Source organism: Nuphar pumila, chromosome 10 (assembly GCF_984573655.1).
Source record: "Nuphar pumila chromosome 10, dmNupPumi1.hap1.1, whole genome shotgun sequence".
In the NCBI taxonomy this organism is placed as follows: domain Eukaryota; kingdom Viridiplantae; phylum Streptophyta; class Magnoliopsida; order Nymphaeales; family Nymphaeaceae; genus Nuphar; species Nuphar pumila.
Window position 1 is genome coordinate 96,676,716 of NC_143258.1, and position 17,165 is coordinate 96,693,880.

Below are 17,165 nucleotides of genomic sequence, written 5' to 3' on the forward strand. Positions count from 1 at the left end.
TTAAGACGAAGGCGCAAACCTGTCAATTAAATGGTCGAAAAGACAAATAAATGAATACAGAAGTCAACACCTAAATATTGACCGTGGGCTCAGTCGAACAAGGGATAAATGAACCATTAATTGAAGGTGCTTTACTGGTGTCTAACTCCCAACGCTAACCCTGTGGGCTGGCAGGGAGTGATCAATGTTGTCAGTATCTGTATCGGCTCTGAATCGTTTGACCAACGATTCAGGTGAATCGGCAGATACCAATTTTCAAGTGAATCGTTCTGTAAGTATTTCATGTAAATTAGAACCTGACACGTATTAAAACCAGCAAATATATTAAAAATTAATTTTATGTACTTTTTGAATTTTTAAAAAAATTAACCGATTCAGGTCAGTATCATATAGATTTTCTGCCGATACGATACGTACCGGCACGATCGCATACTGACAACATTGGGCGTGATCTCTGGGGGTACTTTGAGTTACCAAATTACACCTGGTCTATCTATAGGGCACTTTAAATTACCAAATTACACCCTGCTCTTGTTAAGATTGACGGGTTTGGTTTCTGGGGTCCCTTTGTTAAGGTCATTGATTTGATACATATACCACAACGGGGGCATTGCCATGGACATGGTCCCACTTAGGGCTGTCAATAGATCGGGTTAGTATCGAGTACTTCCAGCATGGACATAAAAGAATGCTGACCCGAATATCATTTTGAGTGAACCAGAAGTTAGCGGGGATGGCAGAAACCATACTGTGTGATATGGTCGAAATTTTCATAAATTGGTTGTATTTTCTGTCATTGACCAAGAATTTATGAGAAATAATGAGATTATGAAGCAAAAACCCAAAGGTGCCCTTCTAGCAGCTTGAAGTTTTGAGGGTAATCCCGTCCACAATTCAAAGGACCAGAACATTTTAGTAATTTTGGATTGAAGATTTATTTCATGTTAATGATGCCATCCAACACCACCAAAGTGTTTGACTCATTAACTTTGGTTATGGGTTGGGTGTCCTTCACCTTTTCAAGTATGCCAATAATAAACCACTCTGTAAAATATTAAAAAAAAAAAAAACAAGTTTGGTTGGGTAAGGCTGAGGGGGCCACTTATACTCTCTTAGCATTAACCACTCTGTAAAATGGCGACCACATCTCTTTTGCATATCCAGGTGAGATTGACAATCAACCAGATAAGGCATAAAAATGGGAAGCTTCTTACTGATTTTTCTATTTGAATTATTTTGTTTTAATTTTTAGTGAGGCCAGTAAATAAAGCCCTGTTGATTCATTACTGTACTCGTACCTCACAAAAACACATGGACACGGGATGCGAGTTCGACTCATAAGTTTGAATTTTTTTTTCCAAAATTGAATATATATGAAGATGAAATTTTTTTAAATTTTGTAACAGATTTTAAAATACTTTCTAATGAAATATTATAAAAAAGTAACAAATATTATGTAAAATATTAAAAATAATGCATGTACAAATCAATGTTCAAAACAGTATGACAAAATTTCAAAGTATTTCCCTTCCAATATTTCCTTTTATTATTTCTATTTTTTGGTTTTTTCATTGTTTGTTTTGCCAATTTATGACATTTTGGAATGAGTTCAGTGCAACTATAAAACAAACCATTTTCTTTATTTATCCTCATATTTCCCTCATTTCTTTGGAGCAGAGAGCCTCATCACAATGACTCAATGAGCAAAAATGGAAAACCCAGCCTTTCTCTTTCTTTTCACGCTTGGTCACAAACACATCATGAGGGGAGGGCCCACTTTTGTTTCTCAGATGGATAAGCCCAAAAAGGGTACAACAGTAAAATCACATCAGATTTATAATGTGTATATAGGAAAGTGAAAAAATAGGGTCTCGTGGAGGGAGGGAGGTAGGATGGCATTTTCATAAGAAACATTGATAATTCATGTGGCCCCCACCTTTGAAAGGCATGCTTCACATGCCCGTTTTCATATGAAAATGAGTCGTTTTCTCACCATCAAGGGGTGAAATCAGGAAGAAGCCACTACTTCCTTGGGTCAATGGTGACTAGGGGTGTCAACGGGTTAGGATTGGTTTGGACTCAGGTGAAACCAGACTTGAACCAGATTTTCGGTTATGGTATCAGCTGGTCCGGATCCGAGTCTACTATAACAGAAACCATAACAGGACCGATAAGAACTACATGAACCAAATAAAATAATATTTTTTTATCATTTTTACATTGAAAAATTATGGATCTTAATCGGAACTCGGGTCGGGTCCAGTTATGGAATAAAATTTCACAAACTATATCCGGTCCATGCATGTATTAATCAGATCTTCGAGTCCAGACCCGGGTATTCTTATTTGTCACCATATCCAAACCCTATAGGGTTTTTGGTCCCGGTAAACTCAACCCGTTGACACTCATAATGGTAACCCTCAACGCTTATGAGTTATGACAACCCTAGAGACAAAATGGTTATTTTAATAATTATGAGTACATGAAGGGGAATATATCAACTTGGCAAGGGCATAAATGACTTTTGCCCCCAATAAATCAACCCACCCAATCTCATTGAATGGGGTTCAAAGCTGGTCCAACTGCACACACACAATGTTTGGTGATGCATTTATTGACCCCCCACCCACTCTTGAGCCTATATATACCCGGCTCCGGTATGTCACACCCCGACAATAGTAGGAGAGCCATGGCTGGTGAGCATGCACTTCTCTCCACCGAGATAGTGAACCGGGGGATCGAGTCGTCCGGCCCGGACGCGGGCTCGCTAACGTTTTCGGTCCGGGTTCGGCGTCGCCTACCGGACTTCCTGCAGTCCGTCAATCTCAGGCATGTCAAATTGGGGTACCACTACTTGATCAACCATGCTGTGTACTTAACGTCGATCCCGGTGCTGGTCCTGGTGTTTAGTGCTGAGATCGGCAGCCTGAACAAGGACGAGGCATGGCGCAGGCTGTGGGTCGAAGCCCGGTACGATCTCGCCACCGTGCTCGCGTTCGTCGGTGTGCTCGTGTTCACCGTCACCGGCTACTTCATGTCGAGGCCCCGGCCGATCTATCTCGTCGATTTCGCGTGCTACAGGCCGTCCGATGATCTTAAGGTACTCTCTCTAGACTCTATCATATATGCATTCAGTAAGCAGGATTAGTTTAATCAGCACAGTAAGCATGCTTAAAAGAGTTTGCATTAAACATGTTAGTCATTAAGAGAAAGGTGCGGGAGCTTTTGGTCATTTTGTTTATGAACTCCATGGCAATAAAAAATAATGATATCTTTTTATTGGTGTAAAAGTTAAAACATAAAAAAAAAGAAATGATGATCCTCTGCAAGGTCACAAATAACGACCATTTTTTTTATAAATATCAAGATTTTCATAAACCGATATGATCCAAAACATGTGATATTTTCAAGATTATCACCTACTCTGAAAATATTGTGCTTTTATCACGATATTATTCTGTTATTAATGCAATATTCATGTTTTCTATATATGTTCTGCATGTTTACTTTTTTCTTATATTTTATATATTCTTTTATATTTTTTAGGGTTTACATATGAGATTTTCTAAAAAAAAAAATAAAAGTGTTTTTTTAATTTATCTTGAGATTTTCCTTTCTCTTCGTTTGAACACCATAATTACCTAAATAACCTTTTGGTACGGTTCGTATAGACTTTTTTGTTAGTTTTGGAAGGGTATTTTAGTTAAGTTATAATACTTGTGTGTTTATTTATAATCCATTGTGCATACAAAGGTCCATTAAATTCTCCATTGATGACAACACAGAGGTTGGAGGCCATTTTCGTCATTTGGAATTTTTTAGAATAAAAGAATATGGCGGGCTTTAATACTTGACAGTTAAGCTCATTAAACCACTGACGCGAACCTTCAGAATTTCTTTAAATGACAATAGTGTCCCTGAACCATTCTGTAGTCATTGTCCTTGAGAATGACGTAGTTGCCCCTTTGATGTAGGTGTTTCAAATGGATCGGATTCGGTCGTACTCGTACCTCCAATCTGAACCCGATAAATTGTATCTTAAAATTAAGGTTTGGATCTTAAAATTGAATCCAATGATAAATTTGGATTAGATTTATACATTTGGATGTTTAGAAGATGGGCTTCATATTTATATCGGTATTTTCTGTCTGTTTTATATACAGATCCAGATCAAATCTGATTCATTTCTAAGGTGCAAAACCCTTGTTCTGAGCCTTTTTAATGGATCTGTATGATTATGTAAAATTTGGATTTGGATTCAGCCATAGTATTATTATCTCACGATCCCGGCCACATCTGATTCGGATTCACCATGATCTGGACCACATGAATTAATGACCAATATTTGGATTCTGAATCGAATCCATCAGATCCAGAACACTTATGATCCATTTGTACTTAGATGGTATTGCTGATTCCAGAGGGTATATAGGCCAATTATTGAAAACTGTCAATTTTCTTTGATATGTTATGTGCATGTTGTCGACCAATAATTTACTTAGATTTTGGTAGATTCGTTGGTGAGGAGGGCAATTGGATCGGGTTCAGACAGACCACTAAACCGAAGTTTATACGTCATTTTCAACTATGGATATTATATAGTTAGATTCTTTGTGTGTTTGGATTCTTAATTTGGTATCCTATCTACATTCACATCATGATCAAATCCAATCGTTTCATGGTATTTTGCATGCAAAATACGTGCTTTCTAAAGATTTCTATCGTACCCGATATTACTCTACAAAACTTGGATCTACTTGATTTGGATTCCAATTTGGATCAACCATCATCCACCCTGTATCCGATCCATGTTAAAAAAAAACATGTTTTAGAGCTGTAAGAAATTGGATTAAAAAAAATACATGTGAAATATATCTAAAAAATTATATTTCTTACCACCTGACGAGCTTATACGAGAGAGCAGATCAGGTAATCCGGCAAATCACTTTAAGAAATTAAGTGATTTGACATCTTCACCGTCCATTGCATGCGCCTTCCCAAGAGGACCCCACCGTCTTTATACAATTTGTGGATGGTGATGATTTCAAATCACTTTCTTTAAAGTGATTTCGCGGATCACCTGATCTGCTCTCCTTATAAGAGCCGAGCACCTATTGTTCATATTCAGCTTGCCGAGCCTATGTTAAGAGTTTGAATGATTTCTTATAAGACTACACTGATTTTGGGCAACTAAAATCTCATGAAATTTTAAAAAAAATACAGACGTCTCCATAAATTTCAAGATAAAAAGAAAAGAAAAATATGGGAAGAAATTTTGTTGACAATAGGCGATATATAGACTGAATTATTATAATTTTTCATGTTTTGTGAATTTCATCCTGATAAAATTGTAGAAATTCAAAACAATGTAGATATTTGTTTGTATGGTGCCTAGTCTATGTGGTGTCTTTCCTGGTCTTTGCCTGAATTGTGTTATGTCAGCCAATTAAGTTCAAAGTGAGCCCATGGAAAATGGATCACAATACACTTAATTCTGGATTCTGCTGGATTATTGTTAGTTTCTTTTTGTATTAAAAGTCTTACTTGAGTTACTAGGGAATTTCTTGATTTTAGTTTAGTTACCAAATTTAAGTTTGAGGACCTACACTTGAGTTTACCAGTGAACATTTTTATCCTCTAATTTTGGTATCAAAATGGAATGAAGGTGTCCAAGCAAGATTTCATTGAGCAAGCAAGAAAATCCGGTAAGTTTGACGAGTCAAGCTTGGAATTCCAGCAACGCATACTCAAGTTTTCCGGCATCGGTGATGAGACTTACATCCCGAAAGCCGTTATGTTGCCGGAAAATTGCGCCACCATGAAAGAAGGCCGAACTGAGGCCACCACCGTCATCTTTGGTGCTCTAGACGAACTCTTCGAGAAGACCAGGGTCCGGCCCAAGGATGTCGGGGTCCTAGTTGTGAACTGCAGCTTGTTCAACCCGACACCCTCGCTCTCAGCCATGATCGTCAACCATTACAAAATGCGTGGGAACATCATCAGTTTCAATTTGGGAGGGATGGGATGCAGTGCTGGGATCATTGCACTGGACCTGGCACAGGACATGCTCCAATCCAACCCGAACAATTACGGGGTCGTCGTTAGTACCGAGATGGTCACGTTCAATTGGTATACGGGTCAGAACCGATCGATGCTGATACCGAATTGTTTCTTCCGAATGGGGTGCTCGGCCGCCCTTTTATCGAACCGGCAGCGAGACCGGCACAGGGCTAAGTACAAGCTTGAGCATCTAGTTCGCACACACAAGGGTGCAGATGATCGGAGCTTTAGGTAAGTTTGATTCACTAATCATACTTGACTAATTAATATTTAGGGCACCTGAGCCACATATTAATATTCAAGTGATGCTTTAAGGGAAGTTATCTAGCATTATCATTCATAAATAAATACTCGTGCTAGGCACTTATGTTGAGATCATCCATCTTGAGACCCAAAATCACAGCCTCAGAATAATATATATATATATATATATATATATATATATATATATATATATATATATATATATGTCTATGATTCTATGGTGCATATAATATCATGGGGGGCATCCAAGGTCGAAGCTGGAGGTACTCCCCCAGATGGGTAGCTGTCAAGCAGGCCATCCAGCTACACTTCATATAATGTGAAGTCTTAAATAAATTCTACCTTCACATGCAGGACAGCTTGAATGTCCTGATCAACAGTACTTTCTTTTGTTTGTCCAAAATTTTCCTCAAAATATAAAATATTTGTAGATTCTTGCACAATTCCAAGGCCGTAGATTTTGTAATTATAAGATTTTTGAGAAAAAAATTGTATACCACTTTCAGAATTGCAGCCAAACTGTTCTTTGGTGCAACGCTGTTAGTATCGGTGTCGGCCAACGATTCAGCTGTATCGATACTCAAGTGAATAGTTCTGTATCAGCCAAAAAATAATAAAAAAAACATTACGTGTCAATAAAAACGTGACACTTGTTAAAATCATTAAAATAATATTAAAAAAATAAAATTTTTACATTTGTTAAAAAATAACCGATTCAGGGGCGATGCGTATCGATTTTCTGTCGATACTTATACACACCGATACTGTCAACATTGCTTTGGTGTTTACACTAGTCAGGAAATTTGAAAATCCATCAACTCCTAGATTGGTGGTAGCATTCAAGACAAATTTAATGGGAACAGGAAATTAGATGTATGAGCTAGTCACTAATCACAGTACAATCTCCACCATGCATTTATTATGTGGTAGTAATTTGGGTGTTGAGAACTTTCGAGTGAACATGAAAAATAACAAGTTTCTGCTTGTGATAGTATTAGTTATATCCCTTTGTATGTCATTAGCATAATATATTCTATAATGGTGGGCTCCACATAACTAGTGGGCATAATGTGGATGCCAAAGCTACTATTACAACTACTGTATGTATATATATATATATATATGTGGTTGTTGCATGTGAGTGCATTTATTAACTTGACCTGCATCCTTACAAAAGCACTAAAGGGGCTGGATCTTGCTTCGATAATTATGGGTGTTGTGTTGTTCCTGTTCAATGAAATGTTGGGCATCTGCACAGAGTGACACTCTGTTCACACCTCTAAACATGTGCATTCCCAACTGCTACTGTGCTACCATTATTTTAAAAAGCTACCATTATTTCGAAAAAAAAAAGCCCTTTAGTTATTGCTCCCCCAACCTTTTCTCACCAATCACCATCCATCCCACTCTGTGTGAAACCAGCTTGAATTTATCATGATAATTTTTTTTAGAAAATCCAGAAACCAAGAATTGTGATTGATGCATGTTGAAACTGATTTTATAATTAAATTGGACATCTTTACTTGTATGTATAATAAGATAAATCATGTCAAAATTAAGCAGTTCTTTCGTTACTACCGACTACAACACATACTTTGGGAAATTCCATCTAACATTGGTTCCTATCCCAAACGGGATCCAGGTGTGTGATCCAGGAAGAAGATGAGCAACAGAAAAAGGGTTTGTCCATTAGCCGAGACCTTCTTGAGGTTGGTGGCCATGCCGTCAAGGCCAACATCACCACACTGGGACCGCTGGTGCTGCCATTCTCCGAGCAATTACTCTTCTTCACAACGCTGGCGATGGGGTTCTTCTTCGGATCCGGCAAAGTCACCAAGCCATACATTCCAGACTACAAGCTAGCCTTTGAGCACTTCTGTGTCCATGCAGCAAGCAAGAGTGTGCTGGCTGAGCTGCAGAGGAACCTAGAGCTTACTGATGAAAATCTCGAGGCCTCGCGCGCTGCATTGCACCGATTCGGCAACACAGCTAGTAGCAGCATATGGTATGAGCTAGCCTACTTGGAGGCCAAAGAAAAGGTCCGGCGAGGGGACCGGGTATGGCAGCTCGCTTTTGGGTCCGGGTTCAAGTGCAACAGCGCGGTTTGGCGCTCACTGCGCCGGGTCAAGAAGCCCGCTAGGAACCCTTGGCTCGACTGCCTGGACAGGTATCCAGCGGCTATCTATGAGTAGATTAGGGGCCTGAAGATGTGTTCCCCAAGTGTCACTTATTTTCCTTTTTCTTGTGTTTGGATAGATTGTGAATGGAGTGGGATTCACTGTTAAAGAGCTTCAGTGATTCAGTGTTGCCCGTATGTATGCAAGCAAGTGTACATACATATAAGCACACAAAAGATATTTTTATGATTATTTGATTGAAAGGATGTGATGCTCTTTTAGTAAATAGTTAATGAATTTTCATCTCTCTCTCTCTCTCTGGCCTTTTGACTAATTAAAGATCAAAAGCATCATCATTATTTTTATCTAAATTTAGTATCCATCATTGTATTAAGTCGTCTTATTGTTGTTAGCAGGATGATGTTTAAACCTTAAACAGGGTTTAACTCTCGCATCACTTCAACCTGCCATTTGTTTTTTCCTATCGGAAAAAAAAATATGAGATGACTTCTGTTGCCGTGTAAAATTGTAAATAGAGCTGTCAACCGACTCAGGTGGAACCAAACCCAAACCTGATTTGAGATTATGGTATCGGGTTCGGATCCAGGTCTAATCAAACCCATCATAAGAGAAACCATACCCAGATCCTATAAATATTACATAAACCAGACCTGGACCATACCCGGTAAAATAATATTTTTTATCATTTTTACATTGATGATTGACTGATCTTACCCGGGCCCGGGTCTGGTATGAATTTACACAAACCATACCTGTCTCCATATATTAATCGTACCCTTCGGCCAACCTGAATTCTAATTAGGCCTTCTTATTTATCACCAAACCCTAACCCTATAGGGTTTTGTACGGGTTGGGTCTGGGTCAAACTTCACCCATCGACACCCCTATGTGTAAAATTACAAGGCAAAATTCCATTTAGGACCAACTTTAGGGTTGCCAATGAATGGATTTTATTTGACCAAATTTGTTTCTGTTTAGTTGCATTTGGTAAGCCAAAACCATATCCATTTATAATTGAATGTGGATATGGTTTTGATTTTTTGCTACCGAATTGACAAATATCCGAATTTAATAGATACTTAGAATCCATTTCCATGTAAGAAAGTGGATCTGGTATAAGCTTTAATTTCACCATCTGAATTGGAATCCGTTTAGCCAACATCCAATTAGTTTAGTCGAATATGGTATTGGCCACATCCTATCTGAATCTGAACCGTTTACATCTCTAAGCCCACTTTTTCACCTCAAAAAGGGTCTCAGGTTTCTGAATTTCTGGGCCTACCCTTACTAGTTGCTATTAGTTAAATTTCAGTTAGTGGAGTCAGATGATAATACTGCCATCATATGACCTACAATACTAAACCTTCTCTTGTCTATGAGGGTAAACAAGATTTTTAATTTCAACTACAACGGCAACATTAAAACTCAAAAGAATCAAGTTTTCCGAGATTTTGGTGATTAACATATATAATTAAGATCACTATTTGGAGTTTTCAGGGAATTAAAAAAAAATGTGCTGTTTTTCAATTAGGGACAAAACATTGGACGTGAATGGAATTTTCTCAAAATCATGTCTGGCTCTTTTCATTCTTTGGGAAAGTTTCGAAAAAGCACCTAAAGTTTGGATATTAATAAAAAATGCAACTAATTAAGTTTTGAATTTTTTTAAAAAGGAACCTAAATTTTTGCAGTGTATCCATCCATCTAACTTAGGTTATCATTAACCTAAGATGAGTTAAGAGAGTTAATTTACTAGTTAACCCTTCAAAGACTGTTTTCCTTTTTTTAGGTGCATTTTTTAAAATATGATGTTAACGGTAGAATAATAATTTTACATCAAATTTTAACAGCAAATTTGCTGGCAGTAAACTCCTGGGCCTTTTAAATTAACCATGATATTTTTTAGGTGCACTTTTTTAAAAATTTCAAAATTTAAGCACTTTTTTTTTTTTTATTAATACAGTTAAATCTCTGATCTTAAAGGTGGTTTCTCCATGTAAATATAAAAAAAATGGTATTTTGAAGCAAGTCCTATCCGGCTGATCTTTCGTACAAAACCAAATCATGTCATTTTCTTTCAGCTGGAGCTTAGTATGGCTCAAAGTTCTGCAAATGGAGTCCTGTAACAACTCACTCAAAGCTTGCTTCAATTTAATAGAGTTGTGGTTCAATCATCTCTTGCTATCATGGCTACAACCAGTAATGACATGATGTAAATATGTAAAAATGTCTGTTTCTTTTTCCTTCAATAAAGTTTAAAAGGAAAGGCTAGCATAGTGAAAGTTGTATTATCTTAGGTAAGAGTCTTAAGAGCAACATCGCCATAAAGATAAATGGAAACCTAAAACATGCTGAGAAGTGGAAACGAGAAATGAGACATTTTTTAAGCTAATATAAAATAGAAAATAGCGCCTATATTTATAGAGCAAGAGTGTAAATATCGATAATATGAATGAAAAAAATTATAAATTTACACAAACTTTATTTCTTTGAAAACATTATGATAAATAATAAGAATTAGTAAAATTTGTTTTTTTTTTTTTTATTTACATGAAGAAACCATTCTCAAGATCAGAGATCTAGCAGCGCTGGCTTTCCAGCATAAAACTTTGTGGGCCTTACCCTTGCCTCCCGGAAATCGCCACGCTTCGGCTTGCACAAGGAATGACATTCATGAGATTTTGAACCTAAACGGCCTAGGTCCCAATCCACCACCGTTGGGGCTAAATTTTATTTCTTTCATAACATATATAAATACATTGACATACAACTATAAAACAATGATGAAAATTTATGATTTGGGTCGCATGGGTTTTGATTTTAACTTCCCTTCTCGCCTCTATCCTTGTTTTATGTCCTCTATTTCCGGTTCAAACGGAGCGAGGCAGGGTGAGACCCCATTTCTCTCAAATCCATGACCATCCCTCTAAGGCATTTTTTGTTATTTTACTAACGGTATTTGGGGCGAGGGTGAGACGAGGCAGAAAAAAGAGCAAGTTCCCACAGGTTTTGATTTTAACCTTCATCCCCATTTCATGTCCTCCATCCATCCCTGATTCAAATTGGGGCGCAAGGTGGAGCGGAGCCCCGTTTCCCCTCGGTCCACTGCCATCTCTATCAAGAAAAGATCTGCAATATGAATGCACAAATGTTTGTGCATTAAGCACCCTCCATCTTGGAAACAGGATACTGTGGGGCCCAAAGACTGATGGAATTAGACGAGGTGCTTAATGCACAAATTTTTGTGCCATGTGATTGCACCCGATCCGGACTCCCAGGATTTTGAGTGGTTTTATCTTCGTCCTCATCGTCTCTATCTGTGTCTCTGTGGTTCGCCTCTTTACCTTAATTCAAGTCCTTCACTTCGCTCTTCCTCTTGCCCTAATCCTCTACCCCTCTCTCCTTCTTCTCTGTGTGCAGGACCCGCTTCTCTCCGTAGGTCATGGCCACCGTCCCGTTCGCCTCCTCTTCCGCAGCTCTGGCGCCGTTCGAAGGCCTGAGGCCCTCGCGGGTTAGGGTTTCGTCCCTCAGCCACGGCGGTCTAGCGCTCGCGAAGCCGAACTCAAGGAGACTCTCCGTGAGAGCAGCAACCGTCGTCGCGCCCAAGGTATTTGGACTGCTCTCCCCACTTCTTCTGTCTGTGTGTGTGTGTGTTGGTTCTAGTGGTTGCTTCTTTGTTCCTGTATCTTCTTTAGGGTTTTCCGGTATGTCTGGTTGTTGAAAGATGAGTTTTTTTCTTTCTTTCTTTCTGTTGTTGGTTGCACGTAGTTAGGTGAAGTAGGTTTGCTGGTGCTTCTTTATGGATGAGTTGCTGATTGAGTTTAGTGGAAGTTTCATCTTCTTTCCTTTTATTTTAAGTGCGGTGACAACAGATTTTGCTTTTTTGTCGCTGATTGTGTTTGTATGTGTAATCAAGGAGAGGGAATTGACTACATTTTAGCTAAACTGTTGTAGCTACCTTATCCTTGGAACTAGGTGCAACAAGCGGGTTTCTAGCTTTTATGACGTTGTTTTGCTATTGGTTGGTACAATTGCTTGGGAAGATTAGATGGGATCACTAAACGAGACAAAAGTGAATACTGGCTATTTTTCGTTGGAAGTCCCCGTTTGTTTTTAATCACCTTCTGGTGTCTGGCTCGTGTTGCGTTTACGTTTTTTGGTTGTTAGAGAACTTGGTGTGTGCTCTTGGATAGATGTGGACCCTTTTGGGTGTATTTTGTTTACTATTTATGTCATTTATGAACAAAATTTCCTTTTTGTTTATGAACAAAGACACTACTTGGATGTTGCAAGAGGAATTCACTGCCCTCTTTGCCTTGTCCTCTCTGGCGTCAATGGCCCACGTTCTCAATTGGAGCAGCCACCTGAGGATGCAAGAAGGCTGCTCCCTTATGCCCCTCAGCTGCAGAATTGTGAACGGAGTCAAGCATTCACCGTATTTTCACCTCAACCATCTAGTTCACCTGCACAAACCCTATAACTGACACCGTGCTCATAATCAACAGCACCCTTCTTCTTTGACATGCCGCTGCCAGTGACCACCTTGTTTTTGTTGTCCTCCATCTCCATCACCAGATGAAGGCCCTTTGGTGGTGGTGGCGTTGTTTATCTGCTGGCAGTGTCAAAAGAGGTGGTGGTGTGGTGGTGCCAGAATGTGGGACAAAGAGAGAAGCTGGCACATTTTTGAGTTTTTGCTCGAACATTGGCAAAGGATCTCCAAGAATAGGGTCCCCTCTCTGAAAAAGATAGATAGGTCCCTCCCTATTTCTAAAATGATGGCCTTATCCATTGTGTTTATACTGATTCCAAAATTATGAGGAGATGAAAAAACATCCAAACACAATTTCAAATATTTGAAATATATATATTAAATAAAACTAGCTCATATATTAACATCTGAATGCAACAATAGAGTAAATACAGATGCAAATTTATATAATCATAATATGATACACACACGCACAAATGGAAAAATGCACAACTACAGCGCATTTCACAATGCTCTACAATCTACATATGAAATTATATACTGTCAATTATGAACTAAAAGACTAAAACACGTCAAAATTATGTAATTAGCTTTTTTTTTATCTCTAGCATTGGCTACACACTATTCGATCATAAAATGGGTGAAATGGGTCAACTCAAGTCCAAAACCCAGTTAACCAATACCTAAAGTACCCAAGTACCAATCTGGATATGACATGGGTAAGACACTGGTATGGGAAGCTGGTAGAACTACCCATGTTACAAAGGTCCTTTGGGTTTGTTGTCATGGGAAAAGTTGAATTGCAATTTTCAAACCTGGAGTTTTTTGAGCTATCTTCTGCTACATCCACTACTGATCTGCAATACACATCAAGAAGCATAAATTTTATTTGCAGCCATCTCATGATAAGCATTATGAATTTAACTCTTGTCATAATTGGAACATGTGGTCTGTTAATTTGCTGTGAGTTTGACGTAAGCTTCTTTTGGTCTCCATAATGGGAGTTTAGCCAGTTTCTTGTCTCTTGATATATTGCAGATGTCAATGAATTTTTTTTCTCAGCCTGTCTTTATGGTGGTACTCAGTCTGCATATCGTCACTTTCTTGTCAGCTAGTTATTGTGCAACCTTATGAATTTATGTTATCTTATGGATTATGATCTCTTGTTACTCTGTACTTTTCTATTACGAGTTTTTCTTGCAGTTTTGGATTCTTTTCTACTGTTTTTTGCATCTGCTTTGTTGTTATTGTAATTGTATAAAACTTTTTTCTTTCTGCCACATATAAGTGCTCTATTTTCTTTTTTGGATGGTCAAGCTGGGGAATAAGTGCTCTAGTTACCACTAAGAAATGTAGTTTGTCTAATGCTTTATCTTATGGTGTTTGTTGTGCTTTCATAGTATACTAGTGTCAAGCCCTTGGGTGATCTAGTGCTTGTAAAAATCAAGACTTCGGAGGAGAAAACAGTAGGTGGGATTCTACTTCCTACAACTGCCCAGACCAAAGCTCAAGGAGGGGAGGTGGTTGCTGTTGGTGAGGGGAAAACTATTGGCAAGAACACGGTTGAAATCAGTGTTCAGGTATTGCAATGGTTGTAACCTACATGTGTTTATTCTTGCTTTTGCACTAAGAGAATTAATGATCCAAAAGTTTAATGTGTTGTATTTGACATGATTATCATGTCTCACTAAATGAGGTTTATGGCCTACATTTTTTCTTTCTTGACCTTTTTTTCCTCACATTTGCAAAAAGATATCTAGAAAAAGGAAGAGTGCCTTATCCTTTCAGATATTTCTGGGCCTGACCATGAGGCTTTTTTACTTACACCTGTTTTATCAAGTGCTCTTGCCAAATAATATGGATGCAATATTTTCATTAGTTAAAAAGGAAGTTGCTGCTGCTGCTCTCTCTCTCTCCAATTCCCAAAGTATTCCTTCTTTGTGCGTGTGTGTGTGTGTGTGTGTGTGTGTGTGTGTGTGTGTGTGTGTGTGTGTTTATCCTTAATCTTTTTTTGTATGTTGGGCATAGGTTGGTGTACAAGTTGTATATTCCAAGTATGCAGGCACAGAAATTGAGTTTAATGGAAGCAAGCATCTTTTGTTGAAGGAAGTTGACATTGTGGGTGTTCTTGATAGTGATGATATAAAGGATCTTAAGCCTCTCAATGACCGTGTTTTGATCAAGGTTAGTGCCCTGTGCTCATTCACACACATGCACACAGACAGATAGAAAGAGAGAAAGAAAGTCTGTAGGCATGTCTAAGGCAGAACCAGCTCTGTCCTGATTGGTGTGGTTCTGATCTGATGACAGCCATATTCATAAATGTACCTATTTATTGTTGTTTAGAATGTGTCATCATCCACCTAGTGATGAAGATACCACATGAACCATCAGGCTTCTGTATGAGGATTTCTTTTCTGATGCATGTATTTTTCTGGCATGTTCAAGAATGTTGGACTGCCCTTATAGTGCTCTGTTTGTATGCTATATGAATGTGGTGTATGTGATATCATCTATATGAGTGTGGTTGTTGAAGCTGGTAACATCAAATCTCAAGTGTTTCTTGCATTTGGACAGTGGTTAACATAAATTCATGCTCAAACTTTTGTGGATTAATTTAGGTTGCAGAAGTGGAAGAAAAAACTGTTGGAGGTTTGTTACTAACACAAGCAACCAAGGAAAAGCCCTCCATTGGCACGGTGAGTTGCTCTTTTTTTTTCTTCCCTTATTGTGACAAGTCTATTTCTTTCTAGCAAGGGGGAAGAAGCCCCTGATTAGACCAATTTTGAACTTGGTTCGTGAAAATTTAGTTATGGAAAATGTAGTGGTATGGTTTCTACATGTATTTTTTGTATACTTCAATCCATTGTTACTGGAAGCATCTGGAAACTTTTGAAGCTCTTTTTGGAAGGCCATGTGAGATAGATCCATTATCATTCTTGTGGCTAGTTGCTGCTACTCTAGCAAAAAGGTTTGGAGCTGTATGGATCATGGTTACTGGAAGCTTCTTAAACCCTCAGAAAGCTTGCTTCAGAAGTGTGAAACTGTACACTTTAACTCTTCCAAAGCTTTATGAGAAGCTTTATTACAAAAAGTGGAAATCTTGCTTCTTCAGGTTTGAAAATAAACTTGTTATAGATTTTTTTTTGAAGGTATTGTCTCGTAAGCTATAAGGATGGTGAGAAAAGAGACCTTTTTGTATCCCAAAAGGTCTATAATGGGGGGATATACCTTTTTTATTTATGATTTTATTATAATATTGACATAGATAATGAGCATTCTTTGTAAAAAGGCTTAAAACTTATTTTGATAAAAAAATCTAGGTTTTAACTAATGTTTATGTCATTTCCTGCTCATTTCATTGTTTTCCTTACTATCCCTTGTTCCTAAATGCCTCATGCTTCATGTATCCAGGCATATCTTAAACATTCACTTGCTTCATGTGACATACATGACTTCTCGCACCACCACCACCACCCCCTCTTTGGTAACTTGGTATGGTTTGATGTGCAAAAGAGCCAGTAACGTTCTTTGTAACCTATTCAACTCTGATTTTGTGATGAATAGTGCAGAGGATGACCTTCTATAGTTATTCTTCCATTCTTGCCGTCGCCTTTTTGAATGGCCAAATTATCGGTTATAGTCTATTTGTGGATCCCAAACTCGATCGTACCTATAAAAAGCACTTCTTTAGTTGCTAAGCTGAATTTGCTAGCTTTACTTCCCTTTCCAAGACATCAATTTCTTGTGAAATGTCAAAGATCAGATCATTTGCTCTTACTTTAGCAGTAGACTGAACCTCTTATTTTTTCTCCAAGTATCGACAATATTTGCTCAACTCTGTTGGTCATTTTGTGCTTGTCTGAAACCTGAGCTATTTGTACAGGTTGTGGCTGTTGGACCTGGCCCTTTCGATGAGGAAGGTAGCCGGAAACCGTCAAGTGTCACTCCTGGGAACACTGTCCTGTACTCCAAATATGCCGGCAATGACTTCAAGAGTGGCGATGGTTCAGAATACATCACTCTAAGGTCGTCAGATGTAATGGCTGTGCTTTCTTGAGCCTACAAGAAGCTCGTGCTTTTTGTGATTTGTTGAGATGAGATGGGGTTCGAAAGAGGAAATTACACAATGTAGGGATGATTGAGTCTGCTGCTTTATGTTGTTGAGGCTCTTTTATTCGTTATTTGATCATAATTTAAGGTTGTCTAGCCTT

At 38.3% G+C, this 17,165-nt stretch overlaps 2 protein-coding genes across 2 annotated transcripts; both read left to right on the forward strand.

Annotated features, from left to right (window-relative positions):
• The first annotated feature begins 2,665 nt into the window (after window positions 1–2,665).
• On the forward strand, window positions 2,666–8,750 carry LOC149827485 (3-ketoacyl-CoA synthase 10-like). The gene is made up of 3 exons (XM_090019391.1): window positions 2,666–3,100; window positions 5,666–6,291; window positions 7,967–8,750. Exons 1-3 carry the CDS (start codon window positions 2,690–2,692, stop codon window positions 8,514–8,516), a joined length of 1,587 nt encoding a protein of 528 aa, XP_089875517.1. The 5' UTR covers window positions 2,666–2,689; the 3' UTR covers window positions 8,517–8,750.
• Window positions 8,751–11,706: 2,956 nt separating this feature from the next.
• LOC149827486 (20 kDa chaperonin, chloroplastic-like) lies at window positions 11,707–17,165 on the forward strand. Its single transcript, XM_090019394.1, has 6 exons — window positions 11,707–11,792; window positions 11,883–12,069; window positions 14,352–14,531; window positions 14,980–15,135; window positions 15,573–15,650; window positions 16,838–17,165. The coding sequence occupies exons 2-6, from the start codon at window positions 11,905–11,907 to the stop codon at window positions 17,009–17,011; spliced, it is 753 nt and encodes a 250-aa protein (XP_089875520.1). The 5' UTR covers window positions 11,707–11,792; window positions 11,883–11,904; the 3' UTR covers window positions 17,012–17,165.